Below are 26102 nucleotides of genomic sequence, written 5' to 3'. Positions count from 1 at the left end.
ACTAATTGTTGTGGATAATGCCAACTAGAAATGCTTTTCGTGAATAATGTAACGAATAAATAAGAACTTTCATAACGCTGGTCGCCAGTAATAGTTAATTTGATCATCACTTTCAATGTACTTTCATAATGCTGGTCGCCAGTAATAGTTAATTTGATCATCACTTTCAATGTAACAACAGACAATGTTATATGATATCCTTTCAGTCCACCCCCACTGATCATATGATGTCAACCTGGAATGGCTCTGAAGTCACATAATGATTAGCTAAGTAGCACATTAAAGGCCAAAAGCTTCATAATCCAAATTTTGTCCTAAAGATCTTCCACTCTTAATCGCTAAATGAACATCACATTCGCTCACTGATGGTGCAACTCAATCTCATTAAAATCAGACCTTAGTTCTCGCTACAGCTAAACAAAGATCTGAGGACATCCCTGTAGAGGTCATGTCAGAACAACCTTTCATCCGACCAATCAGAGCAACGCTTACTAGATCATGAAAGTGACAGTTGGAATGTGATTTCTAATCATGCATCCATGAAAACGTTAACACGGGGTGTTCCGAACGATAGTTACGGGTCTAACGACTGAATCCATACAATCTAGACCATCTATTAGCGATTCCAGAATGTTTTTTTTGTTCAGGTTTCAAATTTTTAATCAAGAATATTGTCAAAATATGTTTCGAAGCGTTGTCGCCAATTTGAAAATAGTGCCGTAAAGCACGAGAAAGCTGCCTTCTGATTGGTCATTCCATTGGTCGGTCTGATGTGACCCGTAATGGGATGTCCTAAGATCTTTGTTTAGTGGTAGCGAGAACTAAGATCTGATTTTAATGAGATTTGGTGCAACTGGACCAGCCAATAGCATGCTGGCCCGATGACAGAGGAACATACCAAGTGGGCGGGGCATACGCAATAGAGTCTTAGATATCAAGTGGGCACCTGCAGTCCTTAAGGCTCTCTGCTGTCATACTTAAATCTAGGGATGCCCAATCTTTGATTTTAAACATTTGGGTTGTACAGGGCCCTTTGATTTTCTTAATTTGAACACACTAGATTACATAATCTACTTATCAAGAAAACGGCGTAGTTGCTGTAGACCGTGCAGAAACGAGGGAGACAATATCACAGCAAGGGAGTCAACAGGTCTGCCTACGTTCACTAGAGTGACGGCAGCGGAGGATTGCTATCTAACTCACAATCAGAAATCTCAGTGCACACATAAGCATAGTTACACATCGTCAATACTGACAATGACAGTTACAAGGTGAAGGTCATGTCTACACTAGCATAAATTTTAGAAGACAGATAATTGAAGTGAAAATTATTAATAATACAGCATGTCAATTTGTAGCACTATTTAAATGTATTTCCCCAACTACTAGTCAGCAACATATGTGAGCTGGCTCTCCCAGAAGTTAATATAACTCAAGAGCAATGGCACCAAGTTTTGTCCCTGTAGCCACTCTGTTACACCAGTCTCAACAACATCTACAACTCCTGTCCCTATGGCAACACTGCTGTATGTTACAGCCTCACCAACATCTAACACTCCAGAGCAAGTCTTCTGGCACTGTCCGCTAAGCTAGTCGGACTAGATTTCAACAAAAACTTCAAGCAGTAGTATTCCTCCAGTGAAACACCATTGACGAAGCCAGAAACACTCTTGGCAAACTTGGTGACAAGATCTGCTCTCTCTTTCTCAAGCCAGAGAGACAGGTCCTGTTCCATGTCCTCAGGGCTGTCAGAAGGTTCAGACCGCCCAGGTTCAGTCTGGCTCGGGTCAGTCCTACTCGGCCCCCATAGCAGGTACTCCACGACAGAGCGAACCTGTGCCAGGCACTCCACCTTCCGCGGCTGCAACATTCCCTGCAACGTATCAACTGTGTCTAGGGTATCTGGGCTCTCTGTCTCCGCTCGGTGCTCCGTCATTGCATCGTCCAGCAGCTTGTCCAGGAATCGACACATGGCCTCACCCTGGTGGACGTCATGTGAGCGTTGCCGTGGCAAGAAGGTGATGACCTTGCCCCGAAGGTCGCTGCGTGTTACAAGGAAAATGTCCCGGAAGTCTGTCTCGGTGACAGTGTACCCCTGGTCTAAGCAGTGTGACATGGCACTGAGCAGTTGCAGTGCCATGGAGAGGATGACGTTCATGTAGACTTCAGCATTGTGGGTCAAGGTCTCCCTCAGCAGGGACAAGTGACTGTCCAGACTCTCAATGATGTCAAAGCTGCCTACCGCACAGAAACACTTAGCCAGGCTGCTGTCATACACAGAATTCTGGACCAGCTGACTTGTCTTGATGAACTCCTCCGTGAGGAAGGAGAAGGGGATGGTGTCTGCAAACACGGCAGCTGGCTTCAGAAGGCTGGGATGAGTCACTGTGCTGCTTTCTGTCGCTGGTCGTGAGTGGAGGAGCTGAAACATGACGTAGTGTTACATGTACATGGGGTTATATCTATGCTACGACATGTACATGATGTTATATCTATGTTATGACATGTACATGGTGTTATATCTATGTTACAACATGTACAGGGTGTTATATATATGTTACAACATGTACAGGGTGTTATATCTATGTTATGACATGTACAGGGTGTTATATCTATGTTATGACATGTACAGGGTGTTATATCTATGTTATGACATGTACAGGGTGTTATATCTATGTTACAACATGTACAGGGTGTTATAGCTATGTTACAAAATGTACAGGGTGTTATATCTATGTTATCACACGTACATGGTGTTATATTTATGTTATGAAATGTACAGGGTGTTATATCTATGTTATGACATGTACAGGGTGTTTTATCTAGGTCATGATGTGCAGGTTGTCATATATCCGTGTTATGTCATGTTCAGGGTGTTATACCTATGTTGTGACAAGCACAGGGTGTTGGATCTATGTTATGACATATACAGGGTGTTACATTTATGTCATGACATATACAGGGTGTTATATCTATATTATGACATATACAGGGTGTCACATCTATGTTATGAAGTATATGTGGAATCCGTGGAATGAGGTACCGGGGACCTATTCTGTCCCGGGATCTCCACAGGGGAAACACATCTGTGGTACTGGGGACCTATTCTGTCCCGGGATCTCCACAGGGGAAACACATTTGAGGTACTGTGGACCTATTCTGTCCCGGGATCTCCACAGGGGAAACACATTTGAGGTACTGTGGACCTATTCTGACCCAGAATCTCCACAGGGGAAACACATTTGTGGTACTGGGGACCTATTCTGTCCCGGGATCTCCACAGGGGAAACACATTTGTGGTACTGGGGACCTATTCTGACCCAGAATCTCCACAGGGGAAACACATTTGTGGTACTGGGGACCTATTCTGTCCCGGGATCTCCACAGGGGAAACACATTTGTGGTACTGGGGACCTATTCTGACCCAGGATCTCCACAGGGGAAACACATTTGTGGTACTGGGGACCTATTCTGTCCCGGGATCTCCACAGGGGAAACACATTTGTGGTACTGGGGACCTATTCTGACGCGGGATCTCCACAGGGGAAACACACTTGTGGTACTGGGGACCTATTCTTACGCGGGATCTCCACAGGGGAAACAGATTTGTGGTACTGGGGACCTATTCTGACCTGGGATCTCCACAGGGGAAACACATTTGTAGTACTGGGGACCTATTCTGACCCAGAATCTCCACAGGGGAAACATTTGTGGTACTGGGGACCTATTCTGACCCAGAATCTCCACAGGGGAAACACATTTGTGGTACTGGGGACCTATTCTGACGCGGGATCTCCACAGGGGAAACACATTTGTGGTACTGGGGACCTATTCTGACCCAGAATCTCCACAGGGGAAACACATCTGTGGTACTGGGGACCTATTCTGACGCGGGATCTCCACAGGGGAAACACATTTGTGGTACTGGGGACCTATTCTTACGCGGGATCTCCACAGGGGAAACACATTTGTGGTACTGGGGACCTATTCTTACGCGGGATCTCCACAGGGGAAACACATTTGTGGTACTGGGGACCTATTCTTACGCGGGATCTCCACAGGGGAAACACATTTGTGGTACTGGGGACCTATTCTGACCCAGAATCTCCACAGGGGAAACACATTTGTGGTACTGGGGACCTATTCTGACCCGGGATCTCCAAGGGGGAAACACATTTGTGGTACTGGGGACCTATTCTGACCCAGAATCTCCACAGGGGAAACACATTTGTGGTACTGGGGACCTATTCTGACCCAGAATCTCCACAGGGGAAACACATTTGTGGTACTGGGGACCTATTCTGACCCGGGATCTCCAAGGGGGAAACACATTTGTGGTACTGGGGACCTATTCTGACCCAGAATCTCCACAGGGGAAACACATTTGTGGTACTGGGGACCTATTCTGACCCGGGATCTCCAAGGGGGAAACACATTTGTGGTACTGGGGACCTATTCTGTCCCGGGATCTCCAAGGGGGAAACACATTTGTGGTACTGGGGACCTATTCTGACCCAGAATCTCCACAGGGGAAACACATTTGTGGTACTGGGGACCTATTCTGACCCGGGATCTCCAAGGGGGAAACACATTTGTGGTACTGGGGACCTATTCTGACCCGGGATCTCCAAGGGGGAAACACATTTGTGGTACTGGGGACCTATACTGTCCCGGGATCTCCACAGGGGAAACACATTTGTGGTACTGGGGACCTATTCTGACCCAGAATCTCCACAGGGGAAACACATTTGTGGTACTGGGGACCTATTCTGACCTAAATCTCCAGAAGGGAGGCAGATTGAGGTACTGGGGGGAAGACTACTCCGACCTTGAACCTCCATTGGGGGGTGGGGGTGGCATGTACAAGGTGCTTCGGACCACTTCTTATCCAGATTCAACACAACGAGAAACAATGCTATCAGAACATACAACTTACCATGAGTTGGCATGGGGAGTTGTTGACCTTGAACTTTGCATTATAGACGATACATCTTTCTGAGGCATGCAGAGGCTGGCCGTAGATGTCGAAGTCTCCCCACTTGAGCTGGTGGGGTGCCGGCAGGGACAGTTTCTCCTGTGACAGCAGCCGTTCCACCTGACTGTAGATGTCCTGGAGGCTCTGCAACATCATCGTTGTCAGGCGACTGTGCAGGTCTCGTAGCTTGTCCTCTCGCAACGTAACTGACGCATTTGGTCGGTTCATTGCCACATATTGCTCGGAGGAAGACCGGTCACCTTTCTTGGGTTTCCGTCTGGGGGCAGGTTTAGGCCTGGAGAGGGTACTGCAGGTGGAGGTCGTGTCGGACTCCGAGGAGACAGTTTCCCTGGACTGGGAGCGACCTGCGGGGTCAGGAGGGGCGAGGAAGTCGGTCTCAGTGGTCTGTGATACCTGGGACAGCGTAGACACCATGGATGTAGCATCATCATCAATGACCCTGTTGTAGCCGTTGATTTCCTCATAAATGGGCTGCGAGGCGAGAAGCATCTGTCTTGATTCATCCATGTCAGCATCTTCATCAAATGGATCACCCAGGCTATCCTCTTCCTCAATTGTTGACGGCATCGCCACCATGCTGGAGGTCATCCCCATCATGCTGGAGGTCATCGTCGATGGCAACGCACACATACTTGAGGTCATGAGATTGGCTGCAGTCCCAGACGTGGCAGTGACCGGTGGCACAGGCTCAAGGTAACCTTCAACTGGAATGTTCGGACAAATTGTTGTCACAGTACTGCCAGTGATAGGATCATAAAAGTGACGACCCCCGAACTTCGGCAGGATTGCCTCATAGAGGTTCTCCAGAGAGCCTAAGGGGGAGAGAGCATCAGGTTTCAGATCCTCAAACTCCTTGTCCATGACAACAGATGATGACATTGGCCCACCTGTTTAGCAATACACACCAGCATGTTGGTACGATATGTGAGATGTAGACTACAGTTATATATGAGCAGTTATCACACATTATCCTACACCAATGAAATTACTTGTTTCACAGATCTGAATATCATAGATTAACCATTATAAAAATTGTAATGGGAAATGATCATGTCTTGAAAAGATTTTTGCGGTAATTGGAAAATTAAGTAATAATTTATTTTACACAGTGATTGTTATTTCATAATTTAATAATTCAACATATGCTTCTTAGATAGATTGTACATTCAAAATATAACAGAAATATGACAAATAATGGGATGATTGCTCGGGACGATCAGTTTCTCACATTATCATAAGCATGGTCATGGAAATGGGCTTATCCAAAAATACTATCAATATGAGTTGTGTTACAGTGTCATATCTCCATAGAGATTATTAGCAAAGTGAGTTTCCGTATCATTAATATCATATATACCGAGGATGAAAATGGTATTGTGCAAGATTATGGCAGATGTAATACATAGTTGGTATGTTGGTACATAAAATACGCACTACTGCATATAGGACAAAATTTACCCATATTTATCAACCATGCTTGTATACAGTAAATAATGTCTACTGCATCTATCAGTTATCATGGAGTTAAAAGGACAAAATTTATCAACCGAGCTTGTAAACATAGGATAATATTAACTTCATTTATCGGTTATGATGGAATATAAATGACAAAATGTATCAACCATGCTTGTAAACAGAGGACAATGTTTACTTTAGCTATCAGTTATGATGGAATATAAAGGACAAAATTTATCAACCATGCTTGTAAACAGAGGACAATGTTTACTTTAGCTATCGGTTATGATGGAATATAAAGGACAAAATTTATCAACCATGCTTATAAACAGAGGACAATGTCTACTTAAGCTATCGGTTATGATGGAATATAAAGGACAAAATTTATCAACCATGCTTATAAACAGAGGACAATGTTTACTTTAGCTATCGGTTATGATGGAATATAAAGGACAAAATTTATCAACCATGCTTGTAAACAGAGGACAATGTCTACTGAATCTTTTTGGCATGCTGGTACACAGAGGAATCTATCAGCATGCTTGTATATAAAGGACAAGTATCCATAAGTATAATAAGGATGTCACTTTGTTCTACTGATCATCCACAGCAAGTCAGGGGTTCGTCTATCCCTAAAAACTACGGGAGAACAAGCTGTGAGAAACTGAACTCCTTACTGAACATCAAACCCGAGGCAAATGCCGGGTCATCACCTAGTGAGATAGTGTTCCGCCGGTTCTCCAGGATCTTCGTGTTCGTCATGTCAGTCACCAGCTGAAACAGAAGTACAACTCTGAACATCTGAGGGATTTATCTAGGATTCAAAACTAAGTGCCCTTGCCCGTCAAATTGAGAAAAATTGCTACTTTGTTCAAAATTTGGAATTAATCTCAAGTTCTTCTTTTCACAATTGGAATCTCAACATTGCCTTTAATGCAATAATGGTAAACTTAGCACTGAAGCCTATTGTGTGTATTGGTGTAATCAATGAAATAACAGTCACTTCCACTAAGTCATAAAGGAAACAATGGGAAGTGTTTAAATCCAATTTGTAAAAATTTACTTGCAGCAGACTTGTGGCCGAATATCGGCTTTTAAGCAGGTCTAGAAAATCCCTGCATTTAGAAACAATTTACTGTGCATAGTTGCTTCCCTTAGTCATACCTGGATCCACTGAAGCACCTAGAAAAGTATCTATGTGTACAAAGACCCATGATATTATGAGGTGAGGTATATGCCTTCTGTATTACAGTAAAATATGTTTATAATGAACACACTCAGTTCAGTGAGTGAGTGAGTGAGTATGGTTTTACGCCGCTTTTAGCAATATTCCATCAATATCAAGGCGGGGGACACCAGAAATGGGCTTCACACATTGTGCCCATGTCAGGAATCGAACCCAAGTCTTCGGCGTGACGAACTAACGCTTTAACCACTAGGCTACCCGACCACCCCCACACTCATAACAAACTGACGGATGTTACAAACTTAATTTTTGGTCCCTGCCTTTTGCTTCATAGATGGTGTATATATGCTTATAACAAACTACAGTTTTACAAACTAAAATTATAGTGGTCCAATTGAGTTCGCTATAACCGTAGTTTACTGTATATGCATGTGTTCACATATGCTATTCCCCTCCGACCATTTGAGAGGAAATGACATGTTTAGTAATGAATGCTGCTATTTCATAATTTGATACCACTTACAATTAATTTCTGTATGTAATCATTTCGACACACAGTGGAATGCATAATGCATGTTTAGCAATGAATGCTGCTATTTCATAATTTGATACCACTTACAATTAATTTCTGTATGTAATCATTTAAAAAAAAATATACTCAGTCAAAGGTTAATGACCTTCTCCGGCTATCGCTTTGGGAACTCTGTTTTAAACAGTCTCTGAGTATGTGCAATCATACATTACTTCTAAAAATAAGCTGCATATTTGCGTAAAATACCCCCCCAAAATATTCAAAACCCAATAACTTTCAATTAACTTGCGTACAAAAATGCATGCATTAAATGAAAAACTCAAATGTATAAAAATAGCACACGTAAATACCCAATGAAGCTTTTTCAGCGTGCATACAAAGGAGCTGATTTCCGAAACACAATTACGAGCCAATTTATTTTCCGAGTCAGGCCTATATATTTAGAACTGTTATATGCATCTAAAACTCAATTGCTCAAAAAGTTATCTGGAGCTCTGTGATAGAGTCCTGTGTTACATTATTGACATTCGTCTGGGACCCTATTAGGGCTGGGACGAGTTCAAATTTACTACCCGGGTACCCACCCTCCTATTACCTGACCCTACCCGGGTACCCACTGTAGGTCTCAAGAGATACAAAATATCAGAGTGGTTTTTTTTTATGACAGCACTTGCAAAATGAATTTAGATACATGTATTAAATGATCTGGTCATGCATACACTGAAATTGACTTAAGTTACTCATGGTTGTATCTTTATTCAAAGATGTGAAAAGTCAGAAGGGAAGGGGTGCATAGTCAGAAAGAAATGCGAATATTAGTGACTTGTAGTGTAACCATAGAGTTCTAGATAATTTTTGTCATTAAACAATATATCACGTGACTAACCACGAGTCTGGGTAGTCCTGTGGGTACCCGGGTCCTACTCAGTACCCACCCGATCCGGGTACCCGAGTTACCCGTCCCAGCCCTAGACCCTATTCTGTAGCTTGGAGCCCCAGGTTTTATCCTGGTACAATTAAAGGTTCTGAGTCCCTGGACCCCAACATAACTAAGCCAGGTAACGCTCTGCATACCACAGGCCCCGATATGTCGGCAGCGTTGATCTTCTTCTGTTTGTTGGTGCGCGGCAGAGTGGACTCGGTGATGGACTTGGCTCGCTTCACGGACGCCGGGGGCTGCGGGGCACGGACCTTCTTGTTGCCCAACTTGCCCAGGAAACTCTTTCTACTCATCGGAGCAGCGGTCGGCAGCTCGATCTTCTCCCGCGGTGAGTCGATCTTCTCCCTTGGTGAGTCGATCTTCTCCCTTGGTGAGTCATCTTCATTCTGAAGGGCCAAGAAATTGTATTGGGATCAGTTAGCATAGGTATTCAATCAGTTTATTCAGTAATAAGGCCTCTGGACCATGTACAGATATATACAATTTAGTTTCAAGTGCTGCATGAAATAATATTTACAGGTAAGAGTGAGTGAGTGAGTTGGGTTTAACGCCTCTTTTAACAGTATTCCAGTTATATCGCGGCATGTCAGCTTAATGTGGGAGGAAAGCCCGAAGTGATGCAGGTCTCAGACGTTTACCACTTCGGTGAAACCCACGAGCACGGGTATGGTGCTCACAAACCTAGAAACATAATCGGGGTGAACCGGGATTCGAACCCACAATCATAGGTTTCTGGCATGTCCAAGGGACACAACTCTGCACAGCGAATCGCGGCGCCTTAGACGACAGGGCCACCCGTGCCCCCTTTACAGGTAAGAAGAATGAAGACAGTTAGCATCATTAAAATAATTGGCTAAGTTCTCAAGACAGAATATTTAAACATTCTAACTAGTATATCTTTACAATTATTATCAGTAATAACGTCTAAATATGGGAACTATTTTGACCGAATATCTTCATAAATAGAGCAAACAAGAATTAAATGAATTTCATTTTCAGCTGCCCTTAACTTGCACAATGGATGCCATCCCTCCTTCCTGTGTTATGCATAATTCTCAGTTCTCCAATACATAAAAGGGTAAGCATACGTCACTTTTCTTTTGATAATACATTTAATAGTTATGGTTCAAGTGATAATGATATCTTAAATAATGAATACAGTGTCAGTATTGGTGATCGTGGACAGTGTCATTATTGGGAATGATGACACTGAGTGTTTACTTTGAATTCAACCAGCCATTAAGCCCATACCACTTCCTGCATCCCATCTAAGCCATTCCAACAACAGTGATCTGATTGATGTCGCATCTTCATTACAAGTAAGTGAGTGAGAGAGTTTGGTTTTACGCTTTTAGCAATATTCCAGCAACATCACGGGGGACACTAGAAATGGGCTTCACACATTGTACCCATGTCGGGAATCGAAACCGGGTCTTAAGTGTGACGAGCGAACGCTTTAACCTCAAGGCTACCCAACCGCCCACTTCATCACAAGAAGCACAACTCATGCTCTGCATGGGGAGGCATCACAATTGAGCCAAGAAAAGTTGGCAAGGTTGAACACTTGAGTTGGATATAGGCTAGCGGGCACTCTTTCCTCAAGAAAAGGCCCATCTAAGTACTAAAGGCAATACTGTGATATACTGGGAAACAGAATATAACTACTGAACATAACTATTGAATATAACGGCCGAATATAACAGTTGAATATGACTGTTGAATATAACTACTGAATATAACTGTTGAACATAACTATTCAATATAACTGTTGAATATAACTATTGAATTTAACTGTGGAACATAACGTTTGAATTTAACTGTTGAACATAATGTTTGAATTTAACTGTTGAATTTAACTGTTGAACATAACTATTGAATATAACAGTTGAATATGACTGTGGAATATAACTGTTGAACATAACTATTGAATTTAACTGTGGAACATAACTATTGAATTTAACTGTTGAATTTAACTGTTGAACATAACTATTGAATATAACTGTTGAACATAACGTTTGAATTTAACTGTGGAACATAACGTTTGAATTTAACTGTGGAACATAACGTTTGAATTTAACTGTTGAATTTAACTGTTGAACATAACTATTGAATATAACAGTTGAATATGACTGTGGAATATAACTGTTGAACATAACTATTGAATTTAACTGTGGAACATAACTATTGAATTTAACTGTTGAATTTAACTGTTGAACATAACTATTGAATATAACTGTTGAACATAACGTTTGAATTTAACTGTGGAACATAACGTTTGAATTTAACTGTGGAACATAACGTTTGAATTTAACTGTTGAATTTAACTGTTGAACATAACTATTGAATATAACAGTTGAATATGACTGTTGAATATAACTGTTGAACATAACTATTGAATTTAACTGTGGAACATAAATATTGAATTTAACTGTTAAATTTAACTGTTGAATATAACTGTTGAACATAACTATTGAATATAACAGTTGAACATAACTGTTGAATTTAACTGTTCAACATAACTACTGAATATAACAGTTGAACATAACTATTGAATATAACCAGAGCTCCAGATAAGCTTTTGGTGTTGTGGGTATTTTACCCATGCATTTTAAAATCATTGAATATCAGTAATTCTATCTGGGTATTCAAATTTCTGTTACCCACTAGTTTTTACACATGTGGGTATATAAGTTAAATATTTAAAAACACTATTCACCTAGTCCCTGCAAACTGGTGTCGTGTTGGTTCGAGAGCTTTATAGGACTAAAAAATACCACGATACTTCCACAAGAAAGTGTGATGGCAAATGATCATGATGTAACTGTCATCGTGGAGTTTGGCAAGGTTGCCCGTTTATAATTTCAAAATAAGTTGCTGATTTGCTAATCGAATACGCAGGGTTACTTCACAATATTTTGATGATACGCACAAGTTTTATTTTTGTAGCGTATCTGTAATGTTCGTTGCGTATTTGATACTCTTGGATTTTATTATATAACTGTTGAATATAACTGTTGAACATAACTGTTGAACATAACCATTGAACATAACAGTTGAATATAACTGTTGAACATAACTGTTGAACATAACCGTTGAACATAACCATTGAATATAACAGTTGAATATAACTGTTGAATATAACTGTTGAACACAACTGTTGAACATAACTGTTGAACATAACCATTGAATATAACAGTTGAATATAACTGTTGATCATAACTGTTGAATATAACTGTTGAATATAACAGTTGAATATAACTGTTGATTATAACTGTTGAATATAATTCACCAAATATCACACTGTTAAGCTTGAAATGACAAGAAATAACTGTGTCCAGATTGTCCTACAGCTTACTACCAGCCCATCCAACCTTCTGAGGGGTGGAGAAACTGTTTGTGTCAGTATATAAAACAAGGAATAACTGTGTTCAGTATTGTCCATCTTATTTAAATACAGTCGAATTCCTACCTTCTTGATTTCCTCCGGCTTATCCAGGGTTGTGGGGGAGGCAGGCATGGATTCGTCAAGCTCTGGAACAGGCGATGTTGGCGACGGTGGCCCCTGGGTGGACGACTTCCTGTCTCGTATAGATGACGCACCTTCAGTGGACCGACTCAACCTTCGCTCCAACTCACGAGCAAAATCTGGATTCCGTGTGTCCGTCATCCGAGCAGGAACTGATGTACGAGTGGGCGGCTGAGGGGGAGCCCCCTTCTTGGGACTCTTCGGTCTCCTTCGGACAACAACCCCAGACTCTTCCCCGCCCGACCCAGGAGGCTTGGATGGGAGTTGTGGTTTGGTCTGTGGTGGGTTGGGAGGCACCTGTGGTTTGGTCCCGTGTTGGGGGGGAGGGGGCTTGGCACCTGGTTGGGTCGGGGGCACCTGTGGGGGAATGGGTTTGGGGTTGGGGGAGGATGTGGAGGGCTGATGTGACCTTGACAAGGTGGATGTGGAGTTGGAAGAGGAGGTGGTGTCGCGAGATTTGCCATGGTCACGGGGGAGGGTATGGGAGGTGAAGTCTGTCTTGGGTTTAGTGGAGGGGGGATTGGCTGGAAGTTGCGGCAGGACTGTGGTATCCTCTTTGGTGGCAGCTGCTCTCTGCATGATTGGGGAGGATTTCTCCATGTCTCTCTTCATTCTTAGTTTTGGACTAGATATTCCCTTCTTATGTTGTAATGGGGAGCTGGGAGCAGCTTTTGGCATAGCACCATCGAAGCGGTCCTCCATGGAGCTCTTGTGGTCCAGTGCAGGGCTGGAGGAGGAGGTGACAGGCGGGCTCATTGGGGGAGGGGTTGCTGGGGGCAACACTCGGAATTTGGGCTGCGGAGAAAACTTTGCAGTTCTCTTCTCCGCCGGGGAGGCCGGTGGCTGATCCTCCTTTATGTCTCTGATCTCTATCATAGATGAGGACATCACGTCCGTTTTGGTGTCCGGCTTCGCGAAGGTAATATCGGGATTGCTGCTTTCAACAGAGAGTTCCGAGGAGTCCCGCCCACGACGCAGAATGTTCCTAAAGAAGGAAGTAAAGCCCCGCTTTGCCTTCCCAATATCTGCCGACTTGCAGGTGACCCGAAGGTCATCTTGGTCATCCAGGCCGAGACTTGGTTCACTCACGGCCTTCGGTGCTATAAGGGGTTCCAGCTGTGGAGGAGTCACAATTGACTTCCCCACCGTCACCATCTTAAAGTTCGGCTCCGTCTGATTAGCTAGTTTTCGTGTGGGCGAGACCTGCGGTTCTGGGGGAGGAGAACTCGGAGGTCGTGGAGCCTGACGAGATTTCCGTGACTTCTGGAGGTCAAGGTTGGCCGCCACAGAAGCCATTCGCTTCTCAAAGTCAGCATTCTTTTTCAACTTGTCCTTGCGGGCGTCAGTATTGCTGTCGGTATCTTTAGCACCAGATTCCCCTTCATTGCTGCCAGCCTTCACCTCTATTAATGGCTGGCGAGGGCTGTATCTAAAGTCACTGTATTTACTCTCAATCTCACCATAGCTAGCCAACACATCATTAAGCAGCTCAACCACCTCTAGTCCAGCAATAGTGCTGTCTGTGTCCGAGAAGGAGGTGTTGCCATCCTTCTTCTTCTGTTCCTCTTTCACAGAAGAGCTCAATTCTTCCTCCTTCCCGGAAGAAAGCCCTTCTTGTTTGGGCTCGGGCCCGGAGGTGGATTCGTACTGAGATCCATACAGACACTCCTCAATATCGTCCAGAGTGTACGACTTAGAGTTCTCCTTTGGAACTACGTACGGCTTCGGAGTGTGTTTTGGAATAATGTTCACTATTTTATATGGCATTGTTACATCACTTTCTTCTTCCACATCCACAAAAATTGACTTCTTGTCGTCTGATCCTTTACTGTCGCTGTCTGACGAAGAGGCAGAGGACGCGGTCAGCGACTTCAGTCTATCAACACTTGTCTGCTTGTACTGCTCTGACCCCGAGGATTCACTATCTGCCCGATCACACATAGTGTCCGCAATCCGGTGCAGTTCTATGTCCGAGTTGAACAGTTCCTCCACGGACAGCTTAGACAGGCTCGGCTTGGTGCGCACTGGAAATGTCCCATGTTTGAAGGAAGCATCACAGTCTCGGAGGGTGTGGAACCGGTCAGGTCGACACAGTAGCTGAAGGTCAAGGTCTTCGAACTCCTTGCTGGAGGCAGGTCTGGGCCCCTTTTTGCTGGCAGCAGAATCTGGCAACAAAGATTTACATGATCACTGTCACATATTCATGACGTACAAGTGGATTTTTGAGGAAGAGGCCCTTTCTTGGGACTCATCAGGCTCCTTCTGAAAACCACCCTGAACTCCTCCCACAGGGCTTTGATGGGAGTTTTGGTCTGGTCTGAGGGGGTTGGGGTAAATTGTTGTTTGGTTCCTTGTTGGGAGGAGGGGACTTGGCACCTGGTTGGGTAGGGGTTGTGTGTGGTTTGGTGCACATTCACATATATATTCCTGATAGCATGTTGCAAAGTTGTATTACTAATGTTGTACTATGACATTCAGAGAATGAATAGAGACAGCAGCACACGTCATTCTATTTAATCAGTAACTATTCCACAAGAATATTTGTCAGCCCTTTCATACCAGGCCTCAAGGTTTCGACAAAAACGGGAGCCAATGCGACCTAAATTTCAGTTTGTCTACTGTCTAAAATTCAGAGGTAGCTAAATGACTACCTTGAAAACTATCTTGCGGTGACTAAATTCTATTGCTACACATCTGTAGATACAAAAAAAACAGCTGATCTTGGAAAACATGTCTGCTAATAATTGTACTCGCAAATACTTCCTTCTAAAGACGATAATGAACCGAAATACATAAATATTAATGTAATGAGTACTTTATTTTAGTTGACAATGCTCAAAGGATAAGCAAGGATATACCTATATAATCTAGTAACATAAATTGCATCATTGCTCGAGTCACAAGAAACAAAACTAAAGCACAGATTCAACTAATATACACGATACAAGACTAGTGCTATGACTTGTACATATAATAGTTATTTGATAAAAGATAATTTCAAATGCTTTTGGCTGCCTCCAATATTGGCAAACATGACACCCAGAGAGAACAGAACCCAAAGAGGAAAGAGGTGGGAAGGTGGGTGGGGCCTGCTGGAGTGAGTGAGTGAGTATGGTTTTACGCCGCTTTTAGCAATATTCCAGCAAAATCACAGCGGGGAACACCAGAAATGGGCTTCACACATTGCACCCATGTCGGGAATCGAACCCGGGTCTTCGGCTTGACGAGGGAACGCTTTAACCACTAGGCTATCCGACCACCCCTGGGGGGCCTGCTGGAGGATATCTGATAACGGATTAGGGCATGTTGCCTGGGGCAAAGATGGGGGTGTCTTACCTTTAAGATTTCGGATGTCAGCATTCCAGATCATGTTTTCAAGTGCCAGCAGAGCATTCTGTTTCTCTTCCTCAGTGAAGGACATCTCATCACTGGATGAGTGACCTTCACCTTGAGAGTCGACTTCATCGTCAAGGAGGTTATCTAATCCACCGTCGTAACCAATCACGTCTGGTTCAGCTTCTGTGAACACAACGTGTCCGCCGCGACTCTGGCGGCGGGTGACTGACTTCACCAACACACCCTTCCCTGGATTTGACCTGTTGCCCTGACTACCAACAAGCCGGACTATTCTTGGTCTGTTCTCATCTTGTAGCAGGTTACTATTGTGGTTTTCATTGTTCTTGAACCGTGTCTTCTCGCGGGAACTGTTCCTATCGTTCTTGTTCAGCTCTGAGTTAGCATTCTCTATGTCCGCTGTGGTTATTGTGATACAATCACCGGGTTCAACTTTGACCCCATTTATGTGCTGCGAGGTGGCCTTGAGGATGACCGATGTGCGTTTGCTGGGAACCGGGGAGGACTTGGCGGAGTTGCTTCGGAGGAGATCTCCCGCGTGGTCTGCACGTGCTCGTTGGCAGTTGGCACAAAGGTCACGGCGCCAAGCATTCTGGGTAAACTCGGAACACGCAGACATTACTCTGCTCAAATCCTTGATGCATCATCTCACCATCTGAAACAAAATAAGGAACCATAACTAAGGAACAGTCTGTGCTATAACATAGATATATCACACGTCTGGGCATCGGTGATCCATATATTATATAGCAATTTTATGACATCTACCGAGGTGTTATATCAACGGTAGAGCAAGACATGGTGGGACAGGGTGGTATGATGCAAGATATATGGAAATATTGAGGGAAATATTGGGACGGAGAAAGATATGTTAGATATAGCAGATACATCAGGTAAAGTGAGACACAGTGGGATAAGGGTGATATATACATATATATATAGAGAGAGAGAGAAATGGTACGGGATATATCACACATCATACAGGAGGACGTATAAGTTCTCACTGCTTGCTGCCTAGGGGACCGCATAACTAGACAAAATGAGACACAGCAGGAAATAGCAAGGTCCAGGACTCAACAACATCTGTTTGACAGAAGCTGATGCTAAGATCAGAAATAACTCAAATGCACCAAATCAAATGCCAGGCAACATCACACGCAGTTTAATCCCAATCTTGAAATGTCAACCACTGCAATCCCATTACAAGCCAGGAAGTCATGTGGGGACAATTGTTCTGCCTAACTCCCTCACATCCGAGTAAATCTGTATCACACGGAGTGAGAGAGTGATCGCTGTTATACCCTCACATCCATGTGCAGTAAACCTGTATCACACTGATCGAGAGAGTGGTAACTGGGTTATATCCTGACCTCCTTGTGCAATAAACTTGTATCACACCGAGCGAAAAGAAAGAGAACGCGGTGTTATAACTTATATCCTCACATCTGTGTGGATTAAACCCGTATCACACAGAGTGAGAGAGCGAATGCGGTGTTATAACCCAACATCTGTGTAAAGGGTGAACCGATACACCAGAACTCTGATGCACCACAATAAGTGGACTTCACCATGATTCATGTTCCATATGGACCTGTTTAGCAATACGCGGCAAAACAATCTACTTATTTTTAAATTTCCTAGCGAAAAAACAACCCAATCTAAACAGTGATGAATGGAGTTGAAAGGTTTGAAGGGTTCCTGAAAGTCTGTTAGGGATCATTTTGGCTTCTCTGTTTCCTTTTGTTATGGACTCAAAACAGGTAACAAGGATGGACTCAAAACAGGTAACAAGGATGGACTCAAAACAGGTAACAATGGTGGACTCAAAACAGGTAACAAGGACGACTCAAAACAGGTAACAATGGTGGACTCAAAAGAGGTAACAAAGGTGGACTCAAAACAGGTAACAAGGATGGACTCAAAACAGGTAACAAGGATGGACTCAAAACAGGTAACAAGGATGGACTCAAAACAGGTAACAAGGATGGACTCAAAACAGGTAACAAGGGTGGACTCAAAACAGGTAACAAGGATTGACTCAAAACAGGTAACAAAGGTGGACTCAAAACAGGTAACAATGGTGGACTCAAAACAGGTAACAATGGTGGACTCAAAACAGGTAACAATGGTGGACTCAAAACAGGTAACAAGGATGAAACAGTCTGTTGCCATTTTCTCCCTCATCTGAAATACTAATTCAGTTGATGGTGTTTGGGTTGTTAATCTTGCTGATTGAGATATGTATAATACCAGCATACAAACTTCTTCTTTTGACCTTGACTTCATACGCATCTTGGTCTTCCGCATTTTTGCACCTATTATATACAGTGTTACGCCCTGTCATCCATCTGGTAGAATAGGTCTTCAGCAACATGCTTGCCGTAAAAGGCAATTATGCTTACACCTCATAAGAGGCGACTAATGGGATTGGGAGGTCAGGCTCGCTGACTTGGTTAATGCATGTCATCGATCCCAATTGCGTGGATCAATGCTCATGATATTAACACTGGATTGTCTGGTCCAGACTCAATTATTTACAGACCGCCGTCACATAGCTGGAATATTGCTGAGTGCGGCGTAAAACAACCAACCAACCAACCATGTGCAGTAAGCACATCACACAGAGTGAAAAGGTGAAGACAATGTGAATAAGTTTCATCACCCTTTTGTAAAAACTGATAAACATGATAAACCCTACAAGAATGGTATACATGATATATCAACTGGCATCACTTTCCAATAATCAATTACACATTCATGTCAACACCTCCATACGCCCAGTTTCTGTCATGGCCAACAGGCGACAAGAGTATCTAACAGAGAGAATTAGTTCAATTATTTGCAGAAACCCATTCCTCACCCATATGATGATAAATGTCAGATACAATTTTGTTTCACAATGATTATGTATAACAATACAGTTGCGATCAGTTGAACCTTGACACAACTTCCTGCATAACTAGTGCATGATGGGTCGAATACACAATCTTACAAATGTTCCGGAGGATTATAGTGAGAGGAGATATATAAACATATAACATTCCTGTATACATCATAACATAACACAGATATAACACTTTGTGTATATATATAATGAAACACAAATATGTTCATAAACATAAACACATGATAAACTTGATACAAAAAGTGTCAAAACGTGTGGTGTCACACTCAGCATGTGACTCAGTTCACACAGCTGGGAATCATTATCAATATGTGAGGTGGATGTGGATGTGGATGTGGATGTGGATGTGGATGTGGAAGTGGAGGTGGATGTGGATGTGGCGGTGGATGTTGAGGTGGAGGTGGATGTGGATGTGGATGTGGATGTGGATGTGGAGGTGGGGGTGGATGTGGAGGTGGAGGTGGGGGTGGATGTGGATGTGGAGGTGGGGGTGGATGTTGAGGTGGAGGTGGATGTGGATGTGGATGTGGAAGTGGATGTGGATGTGGATGTGGAGGTGGATGTTGAGGTGGAGGTGGATGTGGATGTGGAGGTGGATGTGGATGTGGATGTGGATGTGGATGTGGAGGTGGATGTGGATGTGGATGTGGATGTGGATGTGGAGGTGGATGTGGAGGTGGATGTGGATGTGGATGTGGATGTGGATGTGGAGGTGGATGTGGATGTGGATGTGGATGTGGAGGTGGAGGTGGATGTGGAGGTGGATGTGGATGTGGAGGTGGATGTGGATGTGGATGTGGATGTGGATGTGGATGTGGAGGTGGATGTGGAGGTGGATGTGGAGGTGGATGTGGATGTGGATGTGGATGTGGAGGTGGATGTGGATGTGGAGGTGGATGTGGAGGTGGATGTGGAGGTGGATGTGGAGGTGGATGTGGATGTGGAGGTGGATGTGGATGTGGAGGTGGATGTGGATGTGGATGTGGAGGTGGATGTGGATGTGGATGTGGATGTGGATGTGGATGTGGATGTGGATGTGGAGGTGGGGGTGGATGTGGAGGTGGATGTGGATGTGGAGGTGGGGGTGGATGTGGAGGTGGATGTGGAGGTGGGGGTGGATGTGGAGATAGATGTGGAGGTTGAGGTGGATGTGGAGGTGGGGGTGGATGTGGAGATAGATGTGGAGGTTGAGGTGGAGGTGGATGTGGATGTTGAGGTTGATATGGATGTGGAGGTGGAGGTTGATGTGGAGGAGGAGGTGGAGGTTGATGTGGAGGTGGAGGTTGATATGGATGTGGAGGTGGAGGTTGATGTGGAGGAGGAGGTTGATGTGGAGGTTGAGGCTGATGTGGATGTGGAGGTTGATGTGGATGTGGATGTGGATGTGGATGTGGCGGTGGATGTTGAGGTGGAGGTGGATGTGGAGGTGGGGGTGGATGTGGAGATAGATGTGGAGGTTGAGGTGGAGGTGGATGTGGATGTTGAGGTTGATATGGATGTGGAGGTGGAGGTTGATGTGGAGGAGGAGGTGGAGGTTGATGTGGAGGTGGAGGTTGATATGGATGTGGAGGTGGAGGTTGATGTGGAGGAGGAGGTTGATGTGGAGGTTGAGGCTGATGTGGATGTGGAGGTTGATGTGGATGTGGCGGTGGAGGTGGATGTGGCGGTGGATGTTGAGGTGGAGGTGGATGTGGAGGTGGGGGTGGATGTGGAGATAGATGTGGAGGTTGAGGTGGAGGTGGATGTGGATGTGGATGTGGCGGTGGATGTGGATGTGGCGGTGGATGTGGATGTGGATGTGGAGGTGGAGGTGGATGTGGCGGTGGATGTGGATGTGGATGTGGCGGTGGATGTGGATGTGGCGGTGGATGTGGATGTGGATGTGGATGTGGCGGTGGATGTTGAGGTGGAGGTGGATGTGGATGTGGATGTGGATGTGGCGGTGGATGTGGAGGTTGATGTGGATGTTGATGTGGATGTGGATGTTGAGGTGGAGGTGGATGTGGAGGTGGGGGTGGATGTGGAGATAGATGTGGAGGTTGAGGTGGAGGTTGATGTGGATGTGGATGTGGCGGTGGATGTGGATGTGGATGTGGATGTGGAGGTGGATGTTGAGGTGGAGGTGGATGTGGAGGTGGATGTGGATGTGGCGGTGGATGTGGATGTGGATGTGGAGGTGGAGGTTGATGTGGATGTTGAGGTGGAGGTGGATGTGGAGGTGGATGTGGATGTGGATGTGGATGTGGATGTGGATGTGGAGGTGGAGGTTGATGTGGATGTTGAGGTGGAGGTGGATGTGGAGGTGGATGTGGATGTGGAGGTGGGGGTGGATGTGGATGTGGCGGTGGATGTGGATGTGGAGGTGGAGGTTGAGGCTGATGTGGATGTGGAGGTTGATGTGGATGTGGCGGTGGAGGTGGATGTGGAGGTGGAGGTTGATGTGGATGTGGAGGTTGATGTGGATGTGGAGGTTGATGTGGATGTGGAGGTTGATGTGGAGGTTGATGTGGATGTGGATGTGGCGGTGTAGATGGAGGTTGATGTGGATGTAGATGTGGAGGTTGATGTGGATGTGGTGGATGTTGATGTGGATGTGGAGATGGAGGTGGAGGTTGATGTGGAGGTGGAGGTTGTGGCCGATGTGAAACCCTCTCACACCCGTAGGCAGCTTGGCTTGTATACTCCCCGGGGAGACAAGAATAATATTTGGAATGCATACAGATCTACTGGTTGGGGAACAAATAAGCTGCATGTGAGCAGATACTGGTATTACAACATAGATATAACACCCTGAACATGTCATAACATAGATAGAACTGTGAAGATCCGGGGTAGAATAGGTCTTCAGCTACCCATGCTTGCTGTCAAAGGTGACTATGCTTGTCGTAAGAGGCGACTAACGGGATTGGGTGGTCAGACTCGCTGACTTGGTTGATGCATGTCATCGTATCCCAATTGCATGGATCGATGCTCATGATGTCAATCACTGGATTGTCTGGTCCAGACTCGATTATTTATAGACCGCCATCATATAGCTGGAATATTGCTGAGTGCGGTATTAAACAACAAACAAACAAACAAAACATAACAGAGATATAACACCCTATACATGTAATAACATAGATATAACACCCTGTACATGTCGTAGCATAGATATAACACCCTGTACATGTCGTAGCATAGATATAACACCCTGTACATCATTGTGCATGTCATAACATAGATATAACATCCTGTACATGTCATAACATAGATATAACATCCTGTACATGTCATAAACAAAATGCTTACATATATGTCATTGCTTTAGAGATGGACTATTACCTTATCTCTTTCCTTCAAATCCCTCAGCTTATCCTACCCTCCCAATGCATCAAATAGACTGGTTCCATAGTTCCTCTTCATAATATAGCACTTGTGTGTAGCTCAGTCCATTGTCATCTGTGGGTAGAGAAAATACAGTAATAGATATAACTACCAAGGTTCAGTGTGTCATGATGGCCCCACATTAACAAATTAAAGATCTGCCTGTGCAACCAGAGATAAACACTTGTATTCTCCTACAAACACAATGTTTGCTGAGTCAGGATGGTAATCCCTTCAGCTACTCCTGATAATTCCATGACAACCTCACCTAGTAACAAGAGCACGGTGAGTTCAATAGCAGCTGTGAGGAGAGCATGACCTGGAGGAGGAACAAGAATAGTTGTGATGATAGCATGATTTGGGTGAGGAAAACAATAGTTTTACACTGCTTTTAGCAATATTCAAGCAATATCACGGAGGGAGGGCTGGGGGGGGGTGAGACGCCAGAAATGGGCTTCGTACATTGTATCCATCAAACCCGGGTCTTCGGGGTGAAGAGTGAACGCCTTAATCAATGCCTCAGGGAGGAACAAGAATAGTTGTGAGGATAACATGATCTGGATGTGGACAACAATAGTTGTGAGGATAGTGTGACTGGTAGGAGTAACAAGAATAGCTGTGATGAGAGCATGATCTAGAGGAGAAACAAGAATAGTTTTGAGGAGAGCTTGACCTGGAGGAGAAACAATAGTAGTTGTAGGGAGAGCATGACCTGGGGGAGGAACAAGAATAGTTGTAAGGATAGCATGATCTGGAGGAAGATCAAGAGTAGTTATCAGTAGAGTATAACCTTGAGGAGGGACAAAATAGTTGTGATGGAACAATCCAGTGATTGATGTCATGAGCATCGATCCACGCAATTGGGATACGATGACATGCATCAACAAAGTCAGTGAGCCTGACCACCCAATCCCATTATTTCTGTCTTACGACAAGCACAGTCGCCTTTTACAGCAAGCATTGGTTGCTGAAGACCTATTCTAGTATTTCTACCCCGGATCTTCACAGGTCTCACAGTGAAAATCAGCGATGACCCTAGGTACGCACGAAAAGGGTAAGCATGTCCTTCCCTACCAGTGCAGAAAAAAGATAAGTGTCTGCTTTTAGCCTGACGCCACACACCAGTAACTCCTTCCATGTGACAGCAGCTTGTAAACAAGTCAGACAATCAAGTGATGAACAAGAAGATCTAGCAACACGACAGCACATTTACAGATTTTGTTGAAACAAAAAAATGAATAATATCTGCTGTGTTCAAGGTCATGAATACCTAGGTCACTGGCAGATCCAAGACACTTGCAGTTGCACCCCCTCTTTTTCTGACACATTACTTGTTAAACTTCAGACCTGTAGCTTTGTGCAAACACATTTTCAAAATGTTGTATTTGCCTCTGTAGTGTTTTCCATCTGGCATACATAATTTTAGGCTGTATAATGTGACACATAATGAATACCAAGGTAATACCATCAGTTATACCACATCTAGGCTGTATCATGTGACACACAATGAACGCCTAGGTTATACCATCAGATATACCACATCTAGGCTGTATCATGTGACACACAATGAATACCTAGGTTATACCATCAGATATTCAATATCTAGGTTGTATCATGTGACACACAATGAATACATAGGTCATACCATCAGATATACCATATATAGGTTGCATCATTTGAAACAAAATGAACACCTAGGTCATACCGATTAGATATACCACATCTAGGTTGCATCATTTGAAACAAAATGAGCACCTGGGTTTTACCATCAGATATACCATATCCAGTTTGTTCATTTGATACATAATGAACTCTTAGGTTATATCATTAGATATACCACATCAAGGTTGCAGCATGTGATATGTAATGAATACCTCCGTTACACCATCAGATATATGATATCTAGGTTGCAGGGTGTAATAAATAATGAATACCTCGGTCATACCATCTGACATACCATATCTAGGTTTAAACATACATGATTTAGACACATTTAGATACATAAAAAATACCTAGGTCATACCAATGGATCCACATCTAGGCTGTATCATATGTAATGAATACCTGTAGGTTATACCATCAGCTTTATATACATCTAGGTTTAGCATGTGATTTGTCTTTTGTTTTGTTTGTTTCTTGTTTAACACCACACTCAGGAATATTCTAGCTATATGACTGTGGTCTGTAAATAATCGAGTCTGAACCAGACAATGCAGTGATTTATATCATGAGCATCGTTCCACGCAGTTGGAATACAATGACATGCATCAACCAAGCCTGACCACCTGATCCCGTTAGTCGCCTCTTCCGAGGCATAAACATAATCGCCTTTTACGTCAGAATAGGTTGCTGAAGACTTATTCTCCCCCGGATCTTCACAAGTCCGATATGTAATGAACACTTAGGTCATACCTTCAGATATACCATATCTAGGTTGTAGCATGTGATATGTACTGCATACCATCAGATATACAATATCCTGCTCTTGCTATGTGATATGTAATGAATGCCTAAGTTACACCACCAGATATGTGATAGAATGTTTTGGTAACACAACACACTGTCAAACAGACGAGAATGTGAAGAACTGGATGGAACTGCGAGATAATATATCTCAGCCAATAACACACATACCATTCTCATAAAACATAGATAAGATATAGATATGTACACAACAAAAAGTATTTTCAGAGTTCCTGGGTACGGCTGATACACGAGTTATCTATAACTTGAGGCTGGTGTAATGAGTCTGTCATACAAACCCTCTCTGTGTAGCGATAACAAAGACCCCCGCTAGATCGCTGACTAGCACCATACTTACAACATAGATGTCGAATGATTTCATACCAAATGGCCCCCTAGAGAGTGTAAAGAGCTGTCATACCCAAGTGAATATAAAACATGCTATAAGAAATATATCGCATCTCCATATCCGTCATCTAACAATGTAAACAATGATGTATGTTGCAACAATGTCGCACCGCGCGTGCTGCACCCATTCAGTCATTGTTACTGTGATCATTCGGCCGTGTCCTATGTAAATACACAGACCTTACATCCCCCGTTCTCCCACAATAACGGTAAAATACTCAGTAAAAATCATCAAAACACCGCCATTTCTCTCAAATTGTGTAAATATATGTGAATGCCGCGCGTACAGAATGTTCGATTTCGCCTGTGCTCACAGATATTGTCTGCGATGCCATGGGATATCTGCCATATCAAGCCGTAGTCGTCTGCTATGCGCATTACTATGGGAAATGGCTGTGTATTCAACCAGGATCATTTGAACACTTTAGGAAATAGATAAATCTCTACCTTTCTAATTTAAGAAGGTATATATATACTCACAGAATTGTAAATTAATCCATAAGCTCCATGCTTGATTATGCAGCCAGCTTCTCTCAGCTATGTTTAGCATAGGCAAATAGCCATTGACCCGGGCCGCAGCACTCCCGCACCGACAGATCCCTCCGCCGTGAAGAAAGAGTGCGCTGACAGAGCAATGTATTGGGTTTCTGGGAACTCGGTAGACGCTGTAGGGGAAATAACGGTCACAGTTGTCTGTCTTGCGTTTTGAATATATCTTTGTTTCAAAATGGACGAAAAAATTGAGTTATTTCGCAAGAATGTTCTATCTCAAATCAGCTTATGAGGTGTGATCGGCCGTATTCACTGTATGTCCATGGTGATCTGAGTTATGATATATATGTAACACACATCGAAACGACGTGATTGTTTAGCCGGAGGATCTGGCACAAATACCATGTCGTGTGAGATTTCTGCCTACGTAAGACAGACACCTCGCCTGACCGTGGGGCGGGCTGCGGTTTACCACGTGT

At 43.8% G+C, this 26102-nt stretch overlaps 1 protein-coding gene across 2 annotated transcripts; it reads right to left on the bottom strand.

Annotated features, from left to right (window-relative positions):
• Positions 1-736: 736 nt before the first annotated feature.
• On the bottom strand, positions 737-26102 carry LOC124152717. 2 transcript variants are annotated; one of them, XM_046525759.2, is made up of 8 exons: positions 25612-26102; positions 22219-22335; positions 15972-16644; positions 12579-14800; positions 9244-9495; positions 7129-7225; positions 4937-5883; positions 737-2422 (listed from the first exon to the last, which is right to left on the bottom strand). In XM_046525759.2, the coding sequence occupies exons 3-8, from the start codon at positions 16606-16608 to the stop codon at positions 1550-1552; spliced, it is 5028 nt and encodes a 1675-aa protein (XP_046381715.2). In that variant the 5' UTR covers positions 16609-16644; positions 22219-22335; positions 25612-26102; the 3' UTR covers positions 737-1549. The 2 variants fall into 2 exon arrangements, with proteins under 2 accessions (XP_046381715.2, XP_046381716.2); XM_046525760.2 differs by having other exon boundaries at positions 7165-7225.

The sequence above is a fragment of the Haliotis rufescens genome, unplaced genomic scaffold, assembly GCF_023055435.1.
Source record: "Haliotis rufescens isolate VD_foot unplaced genomic scaffold, xgHalRufe1.0.p SCAF_114, whole genome shotgun sequence".
NCBI classification, from domain to species: domain Eukaryota; kingdom Metazoa; phylum Mollusca; class Gastropoda; order Lepetellida; family Haliotidae; genus Haliotis; species Haliotis rufescens.
Note: the sequence above shows the minus strand (reverse complement) of the source record. Positions and strands in the feature narration are given on the sequence as shown.